At 37.1% G+C, this 20,388-nt stretch overlaps 1 protein-coding gene across 1 annotated transcript in view; it reads left to right on the top strand.

The window, feature by feature from the left end:
• KLHL1 (kelch like family member 1) overlaps positions 1-20,388 on the top strand; it is a 380,716-nt gene that overhangs the window by 249,083 nt on the left and 111,245 nt on the right. The window contains exon 5 of the mRNA XM_070408965.1: positions 278-490. Within this exon, the coding sequence (XP_070265066.1) occupies positions 278-490 (213 nt within the window). The remainder of the gene's footprint in view (positions 1-277; positions 491-20,388) is intronic.

Genomic DNA, 20,388 nt, shown 5'->3' on the forward strand with positions numbered 1-20,388 from the left:
ACTTAGTACATTCTGCCTGCATAACAAAGCTCCACAGTATAATCCCCCTGTTATTACAAGATCTGTGCTGTCTTGGTTACATTTACACTTCAATTACAATAACAATGCTTTCATCTTAACAGCTTCTAGTTTCTGAAGGATTAATTCTCAAGGATTATGTTATAATGAGAACAAAGGTTATTGACTACTTTTCTCATTTCTTTCTGAAATGCTTTGCTAGCTAAGTAAAAGTGAAACCAAATTTATGCCAAGATGTTTTCTTGTTTTCTCTCTGCAGGAAAATATAATGGAAGTTATAAGAAATCAAGAGTTTTTACTGCTTCCAGCTGAGGAGCTCCATAAACTTCTAGCCAGTGATGATGTAAATGTTCCTGATGAAGAAACCATCTTCCATGCATTAATGATGTGGGTGAAGTATGACATGCAGAGAAGATGCAATGACTTGAGTATGCTTCTCGCCTTTATAAGACTGCCACTGCTTCCACCACAGGTAAGCGTGATGCTTCTTTAATAGCTACAATTTACTGAAAAATCTTATGTTCAAAGTAACATGAAAAATAATAATAACATTAAACTGTTAAAAATCACTTTAAAGACACATTTGAAGGCACATTTGCCAAACTAAGTTTTATGACTCTCCTTACCATTGTTTATTCACATTTTTGGTTTTAGTTTTAATCAAATACTTTTTAAAAATAGATCTGATGGTGGAAGAATGATGGGCCATGGGTCATAGGTCTAAGTCCCATAGATGCTGTAAAAATTGGTGTCTGTTGAAATGTGAGAAGCTAGGTGTTAAACTGGTGCTCAAAAATTCTATTAAATAGTAGGACACACACCAGAGGAGGCCAAGAATGTAACCAAGGCTTCATCTTTTCATGAAATGCCTTTCCTTTATACCCTCTTCCTCCAATATTTTGTCATAAAAATGGAAGATGCTCCTACCTGTCCATCTCATCTCAACTATTACATCAGAACAACATGAACATCTTGCTGGCTTATTTGTTCTAAGACTACACATTACATATGCAGTTTTTATTCTTATTGGTTCAGCTGCTGTATCTTACTTGGTAAAATATATTTATTTATTTTATAAAATAAAATATTACTTTGTTTTTGTGTAATGAATAAAAGGCTTTTAAGGTAGCTCTTATATAACTCCCAAAAAACACAAACATAGCATATAGTCAATTTTTCTTTCCTCAGCTCTCAAATGGGGGTATTACAAATATAACTTTATATATACTTTCAAACAACAAACGTACAGGAAGAAAGAGTAAAACACATTTTCTTTTCATAAAATGTCCTTGATTATAGGCGGAGCTATTGCTTCCATAATTAATATTCATGAATTGCATGTCATTATAGGTATTTTTCATACAATATTTCTAATCTTAAAAACACAGCTGGAATATTAATCTTAGTTATGTTGTACAGAGGGGAAAACAGTTCCAATGAGGTTTTTCAAGGGCCATAGACCTAGTGGAAAATGCAGTTTTTCTGCAAACCTGGCTAGCCAGATAGGAGCATGCACAGAGACAGTTCTTCTGTGAGTTTCTGTTGTTCACCTGTTTGCTCTCTAAATTGTAAGCTCATACAAATGTCCTGAATACAGCAGTTCTGAAGGTCCTCATTAAAAGCTGGAAAAGAAAGAAGAGCAGGGGTACAGGAATGAACATACACATTTATTTTATTAGTTACAAAAACATAAAGCATATAGTTTATCTCATTTAATTTCTATAATATCTTCCTGAATTGAATATTATTATTACCATTTGACAAATGAAGTTAGTGAGAATCAGGATGATAGCCTTCTTTCTCTCTAGTTGTAGAGCTCAGATTTTTCTCTATTTATACAGGGTGGGAGAAGAGTGGGTTTACAGTTGTGAATATGCAAAACACAGTTTATTTTTTTATTCTTATTTATCAGTTATTGCATTATTTTCCATTTGAACAACTGTAGACCTCCTTTTGCCACACCCTGTATATGAAACCAATGTGTGCTTTTCCATTGCTGGCGGGTGAGTTCAGTATTTATTTCCGTGGTTGGCTTCATATTTACAGCAATGTCCAACCAGGGTTAAAAGAGAGTTTAATAGAATCTAGGATTTCTCAGCTTTTTACACAAACTTTCAAAGTTGCAAAATATGTTAAGGCCCTTAAGAAAAGTCATTATGATAATCAAGTAACATTTTTGCCTTGATCCTGGAATCATTAAGTAAGGTTTTGTCCTTAAATCTTACAGTATTTAATATATAGGTCTTTTCCAACCTTTAAGTGATTTGTTGGTATACACTCTATTTGTGTAATTATATTATACATGTAATTATATTATATATTACTAGAGGCCCGGTGCACGAAATTCATGCACTGGGGATGGGTTGGGGGTCCCTTAGCCCAGCATGTGCCCTCTTGCAGTCCGGGACCCCTCCCTTGTTACTGCTCACCTGCTTGCTGCTTCCTACCGCTTGGCTTGCTGCTCCTTAGTGCTGCCACGAAGGCCTTGGGTCTGCTGGGTGCCGGGCCTGTGGGTTTGTGTCTCTGATACCCCCAGCAGCCCCAGCACCAAGGTGGCGGGCCTTGGGGCTGCTGGGTACAGGCCCCCCGTTGCGTGTTTGTGTCTTCTATCAGGCCCCCAGCAGCCCCAGCAGCCCCAGCATCACCTAAATAACTAAAGGGAAACTTTATTTAGTCTTCTTTTAAAAGCAATCTAGTTTAAAAATGAGTTGCAGTTAAGACAGAACAAAGAACATGGCACCTAAGAGTGAGATAGACTGACAGAGGAGAGGCTGGGCACTGGTCAGGGGCTTACATGCCAACTGTTCTCCACCTGGGAAATGATGTAAAATCGGTTTCTTTAGTTTTCTGCTTAGTGGTCTTCTCCAGCACTGAGGTCAGAGGAGCCCCCTTCCAGGCCGTAGGCTGCTTCTCAGAGTCGAAAATTTCGCCATAGGCTCTGCCTTGGACAGGACCTCTGAACCCCCAGGGTGCATAAACACACAGGGCTTCCATCAGCCTCCGCTGATCCCGGGCTGGGAGGCCTCTCCGCTCCCCTGATCCTGGGGCTGGGAGGCCTCTCAGCTCCGCTGATCCCAGGGCAGGGAGGCCTCTCTGCTCTGTGACTTCAGGGCTGTTTGGCTTCGCTCTACCGCTTGGAGCCTGAGTATGCAGATTAACCGCCATCTTTTAGCTTCTATAATTGAAACATTGTATCTTTTGGAGCTGTTGCTTCAGGAGCTGAGAGCCCCGCAGCTCCAGGCGGAAACCTTGGTTTCCTCTATGATGGGGCAAAACAAGCATCCTGTTCTCAGCTGCCTGGCTGCTGGCCGCCATCTTGGCTGAAAGTTAATTTGCATATACTCACTGATTAGCCCATGAAAAGGGTAGCGGTCGTACACTAATTACCATGTTTCTCTTTTATTAGTGTAGATAATATGTAATTATTAATAATTACATAATATTTAATTGTTATAACAAAACACAATATTGTATGTTAAAAGGCCAACATTATTTAAAGGAGTTAGAGTCTGGATTTTTCTAGTGAGGTAAGGGTTTATTTTGCAAAGGATGTATTAAAGGAGTCAAGGAAAGAATTGGGCTTTTGTTTTTGTAACAGAACTTTTATAGAGGTAAAGATAACTTTCAGGAGAGTGAGAGAACAATATTTGGAAGACCAATTGTGAGTAGCTTATGATATTGTTAAGCAAAACATAAGAACTGACAGAGGCAAGAGTAAGAAAGACAAACATTTAGAAATGTTTAAGATGAAAGAGACAGAGGAAGAAAGAGAAAGAATACATGCTTTCAGGGTAAAATTAAATTAAATAACCTATAAATAAATTTACAGCTATGAGTTTCTATTCAGCAAATGCATGGAATATTTTCTCCAGTTTAAAAAAAATTAAAATAAAGACAGAGAATTCAAAAACAAAGGAAACATGTTAAAAGATTGATTAGAGACAAAGAATAAATTTAGATACAGTAACAGTCTTATCTCACGAAGCAACTGACCAGCTCGACTTAGGCAGATTTCAGTTCAACCATTTCTCACAATCTGCATTTTCATGTCTATTATTATTAGGCCCATTATGTGTGTTTGGTTATTTCTGAAGGTCACAAGAGAAAATCTCTGATATTTCTTATTATTTAAAAATTAACATATTATTATAGTATATAAATTATGGTAATTTGGTGTAGAACAATATAATGAAGATGTAAATTTTGGCACAGAATGAGGATTTTAATTGACAACAGTGATAAACAAAGTGAGTTGTCTGTGTCTATGAGTTTTTTTGGTGTTGTTTTTTCCCCCCTCTTAATTCTTTTACCATTTCAACCAGTTCTGCAACTCCCCTCCTCTATGACAATTGTCAGTCTGTTCTGTATAACTCTATTTTGTAGTTAGTTTCTTTTATTTATTAGATTCCACATATGTAAAATCATATGGTATTTGCCTTTCTCTGACTGGCTTATTTCAGTTAGCATAATGTTCTCCAGGTCCATTGATACTGTCACAAAGGGTAAAATTCTCTTCCTTTTTATAGCCAAGTAGTGTTCTATTGTGTAAATAAATGTACCATAGCTGTTTTATCCAGTCATCCGCTGATGGACACCTCTCAACTCTTACAAATGAATAAGGGAAAATCAATTACTCAAACATTAATACAATCCATCTTCAGTCTTTGTTATTTTTTTATTTTGTTTTTTGTTCTGACTTTTCCCTGGTTTGCTGGTTGCCTTATTAATGAATGATATCAGGCTTTCATCAAATTGATAATCTTCACAAATCAACTGTAAGAGTTTTTAAAAATTATGGAGTAATTTTACTCTTCCCTAACGAAACTTAAACAGTGGCTTTAAAACATAAATTTATAGGTAATATATGCTTCTAAAGTCTTACAAAAATTTTCTTAAATACCATTTGTATTAACAGTTATTTAACTATGATGTTCACAGTTCTGGTTACAACATTAAAAAACACACGAGGTATTTATTTCAACAAGTTTTAAGTCAACAGGCTTTTAATGCAAAAAAAAGATATGCACATGTATAAATGTATACATATGCATTATTCTCTGTGGTGAAGAGAATAGAAATTGAAATTGAAATTTAATGTGAAAGTCTTACTTTTGCTGCAGTATTTCAAGTGTCTATATTTACATCATCAATTTTATTTCAGATTGGATTATTCCAATTAATTTACAAAGATGTGTGTTTCTTTAGGCATCTTAAAACAAAATTCTTTGTATTCCTTTGTGGCAACTGCTCCAATTATCTGTTCTATTTTACAGAAAAACATACAGTTATTGTTTGTAGTCATTAAATCTGTTTATTCATCATTCTCTCTTCAACCTGCTATAGTCAGTCCTTTGAAGTGATAAAGGTCAGCCAAATCCTCCATGCTGTCATTTTCCCGTTCTCACTTATTTTCATCTTACTTGGCGTCTCAGCAGCATTTGACACAATTGATCTGGCCACTCTTACTCAATTCTCATAGCTAATTATTTCTACTCTGTAATGTTGCAATGTCCAGGACACAGTTTTTGCTGCATAGAGATGCGCATTTATTTCTGTGCTTTGAAATACTATATGGGAGTCAATTACCAATTCTGAATTTATATCTCTAGCCCCAAACTTTTCTTCAAAGATAGATTCAAATACCCAATTAGCTACATGACGTCTCCAATTGGATATTAAAAAGCTATATACACTCCCCATGTCCGAAATGGGAGATTTCAAAGTCCCAAGATTCTCTCCTATCACTTCAGTAAATATCATTACCGTCTAGTTGCTCAGGTCAATATCCTAGAATCATTTGTAATTATCCACTTTTTATTGCCTTTAACATTAAATTTATTTCCTTGAAAGTCCTTTGGCTGTATTCCAAACCATATTTGGAATCTTTCTACTTAACAAGTCTTCAGCCACATCCTAAAAGAAACCACCACCATCTTTCTTCTGCACCATTTAAATAGTTATTATTATTTTATGCTTAACCACTACAATGATTTCCATTTAGCAACCAGTATGGTTCAATTTCTCGCAAACTTTTAAGATGTATACACCTAGGACAAAATCCTAATATCCCTGTCCTACAGGCCCTTCCTCAGCTCTCCCATGACTACTCATCTGAGCTCGTTTTCTACCAGTTCTCAGGATCCTACAGGCACATCGTTTTTTCTGTTTCTTGAGCAATTTAGTTTTATTTATTCTATAGCATCCTATACCCGCTGATTGTGGGGACTAGAAACAGAAATGCCAAGAGAAGATAGTAGAGTTGGTCGAACTATTTTCTCAGGAGCAAGTAATGAGGAGGGAGGTATAATTGATAGGTAATTAAAGACAATAATTTTTAAAAAACCCACAAAAGTCAGTCTGCTCTTATATTTACTAGACCTTGGCAGTTCTAAACAATGTCAGTGATTATACACTCCTACCTCCTGGGTAGAACTGCCCACCACTCTCCTTTTCTGCTGCTTCACTACCTAGAAGGTGTTCACCCTCATCATAGCATAACCAAATTTTTTTATTAAATATGTCTCACCTTAAATGTGTCCTGTTCTTAGCACTGTCACCCACTGTTGTTTTTTGTTTTGTTTTGTTTTGGTTTTTTTTTTTTGCTTAGTTGTAGTTTGTTTTTATCTCTTTCTTCATAACAATATGTTTCAGAAAACCAGACTTGAAGGCCTTTTTTGCACAAATTTCATAGCATAGTCTGTACTCAGTAAGTATTTGCTAAATCAACCAATTAAAAGTTTATGCTAGGTCTTAGGAATTTTAGCTTCATTTATTTTAACTCTGTTGACGTTTTATCTGCTTGGACTATGAGAGGAAGCTCTAAAAACAGTGTAAGCTATGAAGCTAACAGTGGGAACATTCTTATAAAGAGGTATCAGAATATGATTCAGACTTTACTAAAAATCTTTTATTGAATGGATAATGGGAAGGCAAGCTTGAATAGGATATAATTTCTCATCTCTTTGTTCCATTAGATATATTCATAAAACATAATTTTATCAAAATCACTGTCATACTTGTCAGTGGTCACTTAAAATAAGTTGGCTACAAGAAAATCATTTCACTTGCTAGCATAATGAATCAGAAAACAAAGTACATTTTATGAAGAAAATAAAACTGAATTTAAATACTAAAACAGATCATAAGCACTTTTGTAAATATTACATAGTATTTACCAAGAGGTCACACAGTGCAAAAACAATTATTTTTCTCAATTAAACATTAAAGATAATTTTATATTTTATTCATGCTTACTTTATATAAGAATGATAAAATTAAAATAGGATGCAATATTTGTAAGAGGACTAAGAAAAATTGCAGAACATTTGGAATAAAGCAAAAGCTGTTTGTATCATTAAACCTTTCCATGATTTGCATTTAGGATTCAGTAAATTTCGAAATAACTCTTGAAGCTACTTTAATATTTTAGTGAGTGGAGTATATAAAGATGAAATCTAGGGCTTAAAATAGAATCCTTAGACTTAAGAATACTCTTAAGCTTTGGAAAAATCTCAAAGCTAAAGCCTTGGTAGAGGGAATTTAATTGGTCTAATTACATAATTGTTCTTTTATTTTTATAAGTAATTTTGAGGGTATATAGATAAAATGCACTTGTTCCTGCATCCAGTGCCCACATTGCTGTTTTTATAAAATATTTTTGCTTATTCTTTGAGGATCAGTAAGGTGGCCTGCAGAGTGATACAAACAGTGAGTTGTTAAAATTCAGGGAAGGTGAGGATGCAAATCATTAACATCTGGGAAACCACCGTGAGAACTTTGGAATTCCCTTGGTGTGCAATAGAAGCCATTGCAGGGTTTTGAGCGTAGGAGGGTCTGTCTGATTTAAGGTACACAATTAAATGCATTCTGTAGTTGCCATGTTGAAAATATCTTGAGGGAAACAAGAGTAGAAAATGGAAATCAGTTACTAGGTGACAGGAATATAGAGGTGAGAGATTTTTTTAAGGGGTCAGATGAGGGTAATGAGGTAGTAGCAATGAAGATGGTGAGAAATGTCTGTGTTCTAGGTATATTTTAAAGTAGAGCTGGCTAGATGAGAAAGAGATAAATCATAGAAATTCCACATTTTTTGGTTTGAACCCCATTGAGGAAGGATGCTATGGAACACTGACTTTTTAAGATTTCTGTGAGGCCTCTAAGTGGAGATGTTGAGTAGGCATTAAATGCATCATTCAGGAGTTGTGTAGGTATGGCCAGGATATACGTATAAATTGGGAAGTTGTTTGCATTAGATATAATTTAAAGACATGATATGAGATGGTATCATCAAAGAAATGAGTATAGGTAAATAAGGGGAAAAAAACTGAAAATGATGTTCTGGGTCATTGAAACATTTCAAAGAAAAAAGATGCTAGTGACCAAATTGGAGAAACTACTCAAAGAGTATAAAACACCCAGGGAACTTGCTTGATGTTCTGGAATTTCAGGGAATAAATCATCACAGAAGAGTGAGTGATCAGCTATACCAAATGCTGCCGAGAGGTCGAATAAAATTTTTCTAGAATAATCTTATTGGTGCTGAGTACTGTGCTGTTTCATACTGTAACTACAAAGAAAATGGCACACATACCAATTTACTATTTCCCACATATACATCAAACTTTTCCATTCAATACTCCTGATGAATTGAAATTTACTTTCTATATGATCAGTTTTAAGTTAATGAAAACGACTTCAGATTTTGCTATTATAACAAACTTTTGCTATTCTGTCATTGATTTCATCAAGTATAATTTATTAAGTGGATACATTACTTTTTTCATGATATATGAAATATCAGTGTTAATATTTTTACCTTTGTTAATTTGAAGTCATTTCCTACCCACTGTTAGCTTCATTATCAGGCCAATTGAGATCAGCATAGAATTTGTTTTTCCATAATTGCCATAATGTTTTGCAGGTAGAAATTGAGATTCTGAGAATTAAAGCAAACTATTTTAGGTAATATTTTTAAGTGAAAAATTCACTGATACATGTAAAATTAAATTTTGGAAGCCTAACTCAAACAATTTTTCCCCCACCACTGATAATAAGCTTTCATGCAAAAAAGTGTATCTTTTGACTCATGTCTTGGCATTTATCCCATGTTGAAGTATAAGCTGTCATTATGACACCCACAGTAGAACTGATAACACAGATGCTGAGAAGCTCAGTTTTTCAGGTTATATCTCAAGTAGGAATCTAGATAATTTAAACCACAAAACCTAATTTTATTAAAATTAGTTATTTTTTTTCTGAACAAATGAGCAATATTAGTTACCTATAAAATTTTCCTTGAGATTCATAATCACATACATGTTATGTATGTATTGACTCAATGTTCATTATAACCATCACCTTAATATATAGCTACATCTATATTTCTCTTCATAATTACTATCTTTAAATGTATTTTTTGCATTATTAATGAAAATTGATATTTACACCTTTATATCACCATGTTAAAATTGTACTTTTACAGTATATATCTATGTATGTCTGTTAACATTTCAAATAATCATAATGCCTATTTTATGATTTACTATCAGTAAAATATGGTGATATAGTGCTCAGTTCTTTATGCATCTTATCTCATAAAATGTTTTACTACATACCTATTTTTGTATTATGGATACTTAGTTTACATATAAATAAATGGAGACTTAATTTACCCAAAGTCAGGTATTGTAGAAAAGGGATTAAATAGAATATTATTGCAAAATATTAATTTTTTCAAAAGGTATTTGCATTTATATTATCAAAACCCTATCAGTTTTCATATTATTATTACCCCTGCTCTTTTTTCTTTGACTCTAAATGAATTATAGAACTATAATCTAAAAGTTATACTGTGATACTTTAAAATATCTCAAGAATACTTCTAAGTATCCATTTCTTTTCACTAAAGAAAATGTACTTTTCTTTGGCATGGAATAATAATTTGATAAATTGATTTTTAAAGAATCAAATTTAATTATCAATTTTAAATCAAAATATTTTTCTTCTAAAGAACATTTTTGTTATGCCCAGATTTCAAGATTCCCAAGAAACCACATCAGGGAGCCATCCAATCCGATGCAAAAGCATAAGAATCTGTATTTCAAGCTAACTTGAGCTCTCCAGCCACCAGACTCACCGACACATCAGCTAGCCAAGTGGCCAAGAGAGAGCCAAACCCGCCCAGAGACCGGTTATATAGGGGGGGGGTCGGAGTAAGGGGAGGAGAAAGGACTGTGCTCTGCCGATTGGCCAGGCGCAAGCCGGGTCCTGTTACACAGGATGTGGTCATATCTATGGCACGCACTTCCCTTGATTGTCATTGGTTAGTTTAAAATCCCGGGCGTGGCCAGCAGAGGCCTGGGCTTCCGGGAAGAAGGTCGCACGTGGCCCCAACATGGAGGATACAGGCAAGATGGAGGGCATAGCCCTCGCCCTTTCAATTTTAAAAAATACCATGTTGAAAATAACTTTAAAAATAAAAATTATATAAGTGATATTCTATCATTGAATTCTTTCATTGTGTAGTTTCTAGGACATAGCTACATATATGTTTTCTTATAGTCATGGTGTGATAAGAGGTTACAATAACTATAACTTTTTAAAAAATCAGGATTTTAAGTGTATGAGAGTTTATTAATGACAGCAGAAAGTAAAAAATGGAAGAGGATAAATGAAAAGGTAATATTTTTATTATTTATTTAAAAATACTTGTGTATTATACTATGGCATTCATGACTAGTAAATCTATATTTTAAGTGTAGGGATGGGAAAATACCTTTTGCTCCTACCTTTATAAGTTTTTCTGGCTGACTAATAATCAAATTTACATGAGACATATTAGCTGGAGAAAAATAACCAAGTTTAATATGTATGTACACATGGGGGTTCCATAAGAATGTGAGACCCAGGACCAAATAGGTGGTTACGTCTTACAGGCCATCTGGAGCTAAGGAGAAGGGAGGTTGTGGTTTGTGACTTTAAAGAGCAGGAAGGCAATTCACACGGAAATAGAAAAGTTAATGTTCAGTGAGTAAGTGTCTGCCGGCCATCTTTAACAGTGAGACACAGAGAGGACTTTGATCAAAGAAGCCTTGCTAGATTCCTTTCTCTCTCTGTCAAACACTATTTCATTTTAAACTCTAGTATGTGATATCTCCCTTCATGGAGCAGGTCCTCCACCTAAATTCCTTTTAGGCAGGAGGAAGGGCTAAGGTTTATCCTGAGTCTTTTGTTTCTTAACAATGACCAGTTTAAAATAATCACTACCCTAAAGAGACATCTTTTGGGATGGCAAACTCTCCTCCTCCTAAAATAATTAATGTTATTGAGTAGAAATAATTAAAATTTATTTCACATAAAATAGTTTGCTAGACTATCTTAAGGAGACTTTAAATTATTTTTAAATTTTATTTGAATGTATTGGGATGACATTTGTCAATAAAATTATATAGGCTTCAAGTGTACAATTTTAAAATACATCATCTGTATATTGTGTGTTCACAACCCAGAGTCAAGTCTTTTTCCATTACTATTTTTCTCCTCTTCTACCTCCCCCAACCGCCATTTTCCTCTTGTAATCACCATACTGTTGTCTGTGTCTATGAGTTTGGGTTTTATTGCTTAATCCCTTTACCGTTTTTACTAATGCCCGCCCCCCCAAGACTCCTCCCCTTTGATAACTGTCTAATGTTTTTTTTATTTCCACCTGTGATTTGATACAATGATGTTCCTAAAGTTATATATTCCTATTGAGGTATTTCTGCAAAATTTAAATCCTTGACAATTCCATGGTTTATTTATTTATTTATTTTTTTAATAACTCGGGCAGCCTATTGTTATATTATTCAATACATGTGTACATTAAGTATACATTAAACATATGTATAAGAATTAAATTTATGAACTTTAAAGCCCAAATAGTCCATATTTCCCACTGGATAAAGTGACAAATGTTGATGCTAAAATTCTTAATTACTACAATATGGTGTAGTTTGTATTATTAAGCCTTATTATTATATCTATATTTCGTCTATGAAATATTTTCAATGATTTGCTCCAGATTAACATCCCCCAATCCTTTGCCTCTCAACAGATATTTATATATATTCATCACAAAACTGTTTCATGTAAAAATAAGTTTATGAACTCATTTTTTATATCCACCTTTTGAAGTTTCATAAGTGCAGATTGTCAAGATAAAGTCTCTCAAATTGTTATTGGAGAAATTAGAGTATCCGCTTCCCTAACGTAGGCTGGGGGTGGGATCCTTCTGCTATCTCAAGAAAAATAGTTTTCTGAGAGTCACACGGGAGGATGAGTGATTTTTATTAGTGTGGAATGACAGCCCTGGGTTTCCAAAGTCCCATTTCAGTCATAGAAGTGTAGCTGGTGTGTCAATAAAGCGGAAAGCAAAGCCAATGTCCAGAGTGTCAGTACCCTGTTGCAGCCTGGTCCAGTTCAGCACCCATTAATCCATTTTGTGTGGAGTTCACATGGCTGTGGGCCATCTGGGAGAATGCCAGGAAGCAGGAGTGAGGGAGCCTCACAAGTCAGGAGTTGGCACAACACACCAAAAGCAACAAAAGCATGAGAGCAAACTCCTTTATGTAAGAGATCAAATATCCCAGATTTTTCACCCTTGCAGTGGCAACACCCATTCCGGCCAAGGACCTGTTTCCAAGTGTGACTGACAGAAAAGTACCTTCCCTATGTCACTCCAACTTTATTAGGCATGCATTTATCTTCCCTTTGCTGGATCCCTGGGGAGTGTAAAGTTGTAGCTGCCTGACAAAGCTGTCCAAAATACATGCCTATAATATTTATCCTTCCCTTTGATACTTCCCTGTTATTAATAACTAGATTAATTACAACAGTACCAAAATTTCCAAATAAAGAGACTCACTTAATTTGAACTTGTGAAATCCCTGGATTTTCTGAAGAGCCCTTATGTTAAGCAATGGCTATTAAAATCTCATGGAAAGAATTATCTACAGAACACACTAGGGAAACACTGTTCTGGGTGGTTCCAGTTTTTAAAGTTTTGAAATTCTTGATTGTAAAGGTTTTAAACAATGGATGTTCATTTAGAGTAAATTATTCTAAATTAAAGGTGTTCTAGATGTGTTTATATTTACAAAATTGGCTTTCTTCCATTTCTATGAAAATGTCTACGACAAAGTAGCCTGCAAAATTGGCTTTGCCGAACTGGAAAAGCAGCATATTCAGTGAATTCAATAAGCTGACCTAGGAAGACCTGGAAATAGAGTCATAAATAATAATGAGTATGTTATTCTCGATTCAGTCAGCTGTGGGACTTTTCCAAACCATTAAACAACTTCCCAATTTGCTACAATTCAGCATAAGTGCTGTAATCTTTTCAAAAGGTGGCTAAAAATTACAAATGGCAAATATATGGTAAGAATTTAGGATGTTTTGAATATTTAATCACAATGAATACCTGAAATCCGATTTCAGTCAGTAGTCACTCATAATATAATATTCATCTATTATAAAAATAAAAGATAGAAGTTTTTCCTACTAGATTTCATGCTAATGTTCACTATAGCTAATATATATATATATATATATATATAAAATTGATTAGATCTTTGCATTTCAGGCATAACCTGAGTGCAAAGATCTATTTAAATGATACATGTCCATTTCACCTGATTGATCATTTTTTTTTAGGAAAGTAGAATACCATTTTGTTATGATCCATGTCTAGGAACAGACTTATGTGTTTTCTGTTTGCATAAAGTCTTAAAACAGCTATTATATTATTATTTCATATGTCAACCAAGTTTTTTTTGGTAAATATACTTTAAAAAGTTTTAAATAGCCTTTAGATTAGGCATTATCATTTTTTTTGAAGTGAAGTCGATGATAATGGCTTAACTCTAGTGACATCTTTCTCCACCTGTATCCATTCTTCACTTTTTTTGTAGTTTTTTTTTTTTTTTTTTTAATTTATTTTAAGGAGAAAGTTTGGAAGCAGATATAGTAGTTAGGAGGTATGTAAAAGTCAAGGTGATGATTATACTAACTAGCCTATCCTAGGGATGCAGTAGTAAATATATTCTTTATATATTTTGAAGGCCAGATTGCAAGTATTGTCCAGTAGATCTGATGTGTTGAATGAGAGAAAAAAAATGATGACTCAGTAAGGATGTTACATTATATGACTTTATATATAAGGAGGAAGGTTCGATGAATGGATGAATGGATAAATGAATGGAGATATAAAGATAAAGATAGAGATAAGAGAGAGAGAGAAATGTTTTAAGAATAGACTCATTAAGTAAGGTGTATTTTCTTTTTAATTTTACTTTATATACTTTATTTATTTTTATTAAATTTGTTGGGGTGACATTGGTTAATAAAATTACATTTCAAGTGTAAATTTTTATGTCACATGATCTGCATATTGCATTGTGTGCCCACCACCTAAAGTCAAATCATCTTTTGTCACCATAGATTTGACCCCCTTTACACTTTATATACCCACCCCCATTTCCTCTGATTATCACCATACTGGTGTCTGTGTCTATGAGTTTTTGTTTGTTTTTCTTGTTTGTTCATTTGTTGCTTTCAGTTTAATATCCCACATATTAGTGAAATCATATGGTTTTTAACTTTTATTGTCTGACTTATTTTGCTTAGCATGATGTTCTCAAGGTTTATCGATGTTGTCACAAATGGCAACATTTCATCTTTTCTTATGGCTGAGTAATATCACAGTGTATATATGTACCACCTCTTCTGTATCCAATTAATCTAGCAAAGGACACATCAGTTGTTTATATGTTTTAGTCACCATGAATAGTGTTGCAATGAACATGGGAGTGCATATATCTTTGCAAATAAATGTTTCTACATTTTTTGGATAGATACCCAGAGGGGTTATTAGGTCATATAGTAACTCCATTCTAAAAATGTTTTAGGAACCTCCATACTGTTCTCCTTTGTGGGTGTCCCAGTTTACATTTCCACTAGCAGTGAATGAGGGTTCCTTTTTCTATATAACCTCTCTAACACTTAGTACTTGTCTTGTTGATAATAATCATTCTAACAGGTGTGAGGTGGTATTTCATTGTAGTTTTGATTTGCCTTTTCCTAATAGCTAGTGAAATTGAGTATCTTTTCATTTATCTGTTGGTTGGCTGTATGTTTTTTTGGGAGAAGTGTCTGTTTAGGTCTTCTGCCTATTTTTTAATTTGTTTGTTTGGTGCTGTATGAGTTTGTTTGAGTTGTTTGAGTTCTTATATATTTTTTTATATTAACCCCTTGCACTAGCTGTTATTTGCAAATATCCCATTTAGTTGGTTGTTGTTGTTTTGTTTTGTTGGTAGTTTCTTTTGCTGTGCAGAAACTTTTTAGTTTGATATAATCTAATTTATTTTTGCCTTTACTTCCCTTGCCTTTGGGGTTTTGATAAATATCATTACTTTGAATTTTACTAGATGTCCTTTTATCCTTCTCAACCTAGGGTCTTCTTGAAATATCTTTTACTTTTCTCCATGCCTAGTAAACAAGCATTTATCCTTATTGATTCAGGATAAAAAAGATTCCCTGTTGTATTCATTTATCACAAAACACTTGGCTAAGCATGTCTTTCTGTTTCCTATAGCAATTTGCCCATATTTCTATTAATAGTTATCATTAGTAATAGAATATTTTGGTTATGTTATTATAGATGCATCTCTTTTTATTAGTAAATTATGACACCTTTGTCTGTAAAAGGAATTATATTGATGTTTCTGTTCCTCAGACAGTGCCTCTAAAGCAGTACGAACATAATAAATATCTATTGCATAAATTAATTAAATGCACTCTCTTGAATGTTAGAAATATTCATCTTAACTCATTTCTACAAAGAGAGAAGTCATTTAATTTTTGTAAATTATATCATCTGGTTTTTAAACTTCTATTCTTATTGATGGCAGAATAAATTATCTTATCTAATAAAGAGTGAATATGCATATTAACCATCACACCGTAATGGTCAAGATGGCTGCGCCCACAGTGGATACAGGGATTCCATAACACAAGATGTCTGTGCCCACAGCGGAGGCAGGGATTCTGTAACACAAGTTGGCTCTGCCCACAGCGGAGGCTGAGTTCCCGTAATGAGCCTTAATAGCAGGGACCTGAGGCTGCGCACCCCACCTGGTGGGGCTTGACAGTAGACCTCAGGCCATGCGCCCCTGCCCTGGCACCAGGCTGGGGGACCTCAGGCCATGCCCTCCACCTGGCAGGAATTGATGGGGGACCTCAGGCCGTGCTCCCGCCCCAGTGCCAGTCTGGAGAACCTCAGGCCATGCCCCCTGCCCCGGCACCAGGCCAGGGGACCTGAGGGTGCACTGGGGGACCTGAGGCTGCGCCCCCTACCCGGCAGGGCTTCAGTGGCTAAGGCTGTGCCCCCCATCCTATGGGGCTTGATGGGGCCTTGAGGATGTGCCCCCCACCCTACAGGGATTGATGGGGGACATGAGGCTGTGCCCCTCGCCTGTCAGGGCTTGATAAGGGTGGGGCCAGCCATGTCTGGATCTCGCCCAATGGGGGTTGGGGCCGGCTGGGTCTGGGTCTCGCGCGATTTTGAGGTGCCACAGGTGTGCGGAGCCTTGATTCTGAGTCCCACAGCGTGCCCCAGACTCTGATAGAAGGAAGATTTTAATACACATTTTACTAATTTTCTTTAATCTCTGACACTTTTATTATAAAGGGCAAATAGCAATATTAAAATATTTCCTCTGATTAATCCCTTTTAATGTGCACAAATTTCGTGCACCGGGCCACTAGTACTTAATAGTCAGAAAATATAGAGAATTGCCCTAACCGGTTTGGCTCAGTGGATAGAGCATCGGCCTGCGGACTGAAGGGTCTCAGGTTCGATTCCGGTCAAGAGCAAATACCTTGGTCTCAGGCACATCCCCAGTAGGAAGTGTGCAGGAGGCAGCTGATCGATGTTTCTCTCTCATCAATGTTTCTAACTCTCTATCCCTCTCCCTTCCTCTCTGTAAAAAAAATCAATAAAATATATTTTTTTAAAAAAGAAAAGAAAATATAGAGAATTAAGAAAAATGATATGGTTCACAACTACGACTATCTGGGAAACTGAAAGTTCCAAGTTATTTGTAAGGCTGTCTCTTCCCTCTCAAGTGGTCTTTAACAAATCTTCCTTCTCTCTAGAGTGGTGTCTGCTGAAAGAGGATGCTTATATGTATTTACAATAATACATATTATTATGTATTGGAGATGCTTATGTTCCACACATTGTCCTCTGAGTCTTGATGGACTCTCAAATTTCAAATATATAACACAGCACCATTAACTATGGTCACCCTGCTGCACATTGCTTCCCCAGGATTTATTTATTTAATTTATAACTGAAAGTTTGTGCCTTTGACCATGTTCACCAGTTTTGGCCACCCTCCCCTACCTCTTGTCTCTGGCAACCATCAATCTGTTCTTTGTATGTATGAGTTCAGGATCTTTTTAGAGTCCACATATGGCATTTGTCTTTCTCTGTCTTATTTATTTCACTTAGCATAATGACCTCAAAGTCCAACCATGTTGTTGCAAATTCCAAAGTTCCCTTTTCTTTTGAAGCTGAATAATGTATATAATAATATATATAAATCTATTGATGAACACAGGTTGCTTCCATGTCTTGGCTACTGTAAATAATACTACAATGAGCATAGGGTGCAGATATATTTTTTGAGTTAGTTTTTTATTTTCTTTGGATAAATAGCCAGAATTAGATCATAATTGCTGAATATGGTTAGTAACACATTAAATAATTATATATCCTATCTAATAAAAGAGAAACATGGTAATTAGTCATACCTCCGCTACCCTTCCCATTGGCTAATCAGGGTGATATGCAAATTAACTGTCAGCCAAGATGGCGGCTGGCAGCCAGGCAGCTTGAAGGGAACAGGAGGCTTGCTTGCTTCAGTAACAGAGGAAGCCAACGCTCCCTGCCTGCTGCTCCCGGCCTCTGAGCTTGCAGTTTGAAACATTGTTACAAATATAGAAGCTAAACAAAACCCCAAAAACCTGCTTTCATCTAGCTGGGACCTCAGAGCTGGAGTTGAAACAGTGTTTTGATTATAGAACCCAAACAAACCAGATACCTGCTTTCAGCAGCCGAGGCCTCAGAGCTGGAGTCAAGCCTCAGAGCTAAAGCTGGCCCAGAATTTTAAAAAAAAGAAAAAAAGGAGCAGTTGGAAGCTTCAGTCACCTGTCAGCCTGAAAACAGCCCTCAGCCCCTCACCCAGACTGGCCAGGCACCTCAGTGGGGACCCCCACCCTGAAGGGGGTGTGACCAGCTGCAAACAGCCATAAGCCCCTCATCCAGGCTGGCCAGGCACCCAAGTGGGAAATCCACCCTGATCCAGGACACCCTTCGGGGCAAACCAGCCGGCCCCCACCCGTGCACCAGGCCTCTATCCTATATAGTAAAATGGTAATATGCGGCACTGGGATCAGCGGAGCCGTGAGGCCTCCCGGCACCGGGATCAGCGTGAAGAGGGCAGCGCCCAAACCCCCTGATTGCTCTGCAACTCTGTGTGTGACAGGGGGCAGAGCCACAACCTCCCTATCTGCCCTGCTCTGTTCATGACAGGGGAAGGCACCCCAATCCCCAGATCAGCCCTGCTCTGTGTCTGATAGGGGGGAGCTTCCCAACCCCCCTGATCACCCTGTGGTTCTGTGTGTGACAGGGTGCGGCACCCCAACCCCCTCTCATGGGCCCTGCTCTGTGTGTGACAGGGTAGAGCCATAACCTCCCCATCGGCCCTGCCCTAAGTGTGACAGTGGTGGCGCCCCAACCCCCTGATCGGCCCTGCTCTGTGGGTGATAGAAGACAGTGCCCCAACTCCCCTATTGGCCCTACTCTGTGAGTGACAGGGGGAGCTCCTCAACCCCCTGATGGGCCCTGCTCTGTGCGTGACAGGGGGGAGCTCCCCAACCCCCCTGATGGGCCCTGCTCTGTGAATGACAGGGGGTGGTGCCACAAACTCCCCATCGACCCTGCCTTGAGTGTGACAGGGGGCGGTGCCCCAACCCCCCAATCGGCCCTACCCTGAGCGTGACTGAGGGTGGCATCGCAACCTCCTGATCCGCCCTGCTCTGTACATGACAGGGGGTGGTGCCCCAACTTCCCAATCAGCCCTGCTCTGAGCCCAACCAGGGGCTGCACCTAGGGATTGGGCCTGCCCTCTGCCACCCAGGAGCAGGCCTAAGCCAGCAGGTCATTATCTCCCGAGGGGTCCCAGACTGCGAGAGGGCACTGGCTGGGCTGAGGGACCCCCCTCCCCCGCGAGTGCACAAATTTTTGTGCACCAGGCCTCTAGTATATAATAAAAGGATAATATGCTAGATCGACCTGATGTCTTCTGATCATCTGAATTTCTTCTAGACAAAGCCACGGTGGTGGGCCAAAGCAGAGGCAGTTAGGGGCAATCAGGCCTGCAGGGGAGCAAGCAGTTAGGGGCGAGATCAGGCAGGCAGGCAGAGGTGGTTAGGGGTTATCAGGCAGGCAGGCGAGCAGTGAGGAGCCAGCAGTCCCAGATTGCGAGAGGGATGTCTGACTGCCAGTTAAGGCCCAATCCCTGCAGGTTCCCTGTGAGATCAGGCCTAAACCAGCAGTCGGACATCTCCTGAGGGGTCCTGGATTGGGATTGGAGAGAGTTCAGGCCAGGCTGAGGGACCCCCTCCATAAACAAATTTCGTGCATCACAGCTCTAGTGTTTGTGTGTGTGTGTGTGTGTGTGTGTGTGTGTGTGTGTATATATATTTGATTAAATGTAACTTTTTGCAATACTTTCAACTATTATTTAAGTCCAGAGGGCTTATATGTAAAGAACAGAAGAAGAGTGAATAGTTTCATGATTCCTGTTTTGAAAAGTCAACCAACTGAAAATATTGCTGTTGGATAAAGATATGTTAGGCTTCACAATACAGCTTAATACTTACTTAATTGTAAATACTAGACAATAATAATTATATGCTCCATTATAATGTAAATTATATTATAAATTATTTGTTAGAAACTTATACATTACTTTTTGCATACCACAAAGTGTCTGTCATTTCAAGATTCTTAGTATTAAGATTAAAAAGCTTATATTTTATTTTATCCCTGAAGTTTGTTCAAATTGTTTGAACAACTTATTTCATGAGCAAACTTTAGAAACTCTACAAAGTGTATGCCCAGTGGAATTAGCATCTCTTGGGAGAATTATTATAATCCCTTATTGACTTGCAAGATGCATCCACCTTGATGTTTTTATAGAAACTTAGTTCCCTGATGATGATCAAAAGAGGTATGTTGGACTTTGATCAGAGTAAATCTAAAGGAAT

Source organism: Myotis yumanensis, unplaced genomic scaffold (genome assembly GCF_028538775.1).
Source record: "Myotis yumanensis isolate MYYU_CA2020_CCGP unplaced genomic scaffold, mMyoYum1.0.hap1 SCAF_3, whole genome shotgun sequence".
Taxonomy (NCBI): Eukaryota; Metazoa; Chordata; class Mammalia; order Chiroptera; family Vespertilionidae; genus Myotis; species Myotis yumanensis.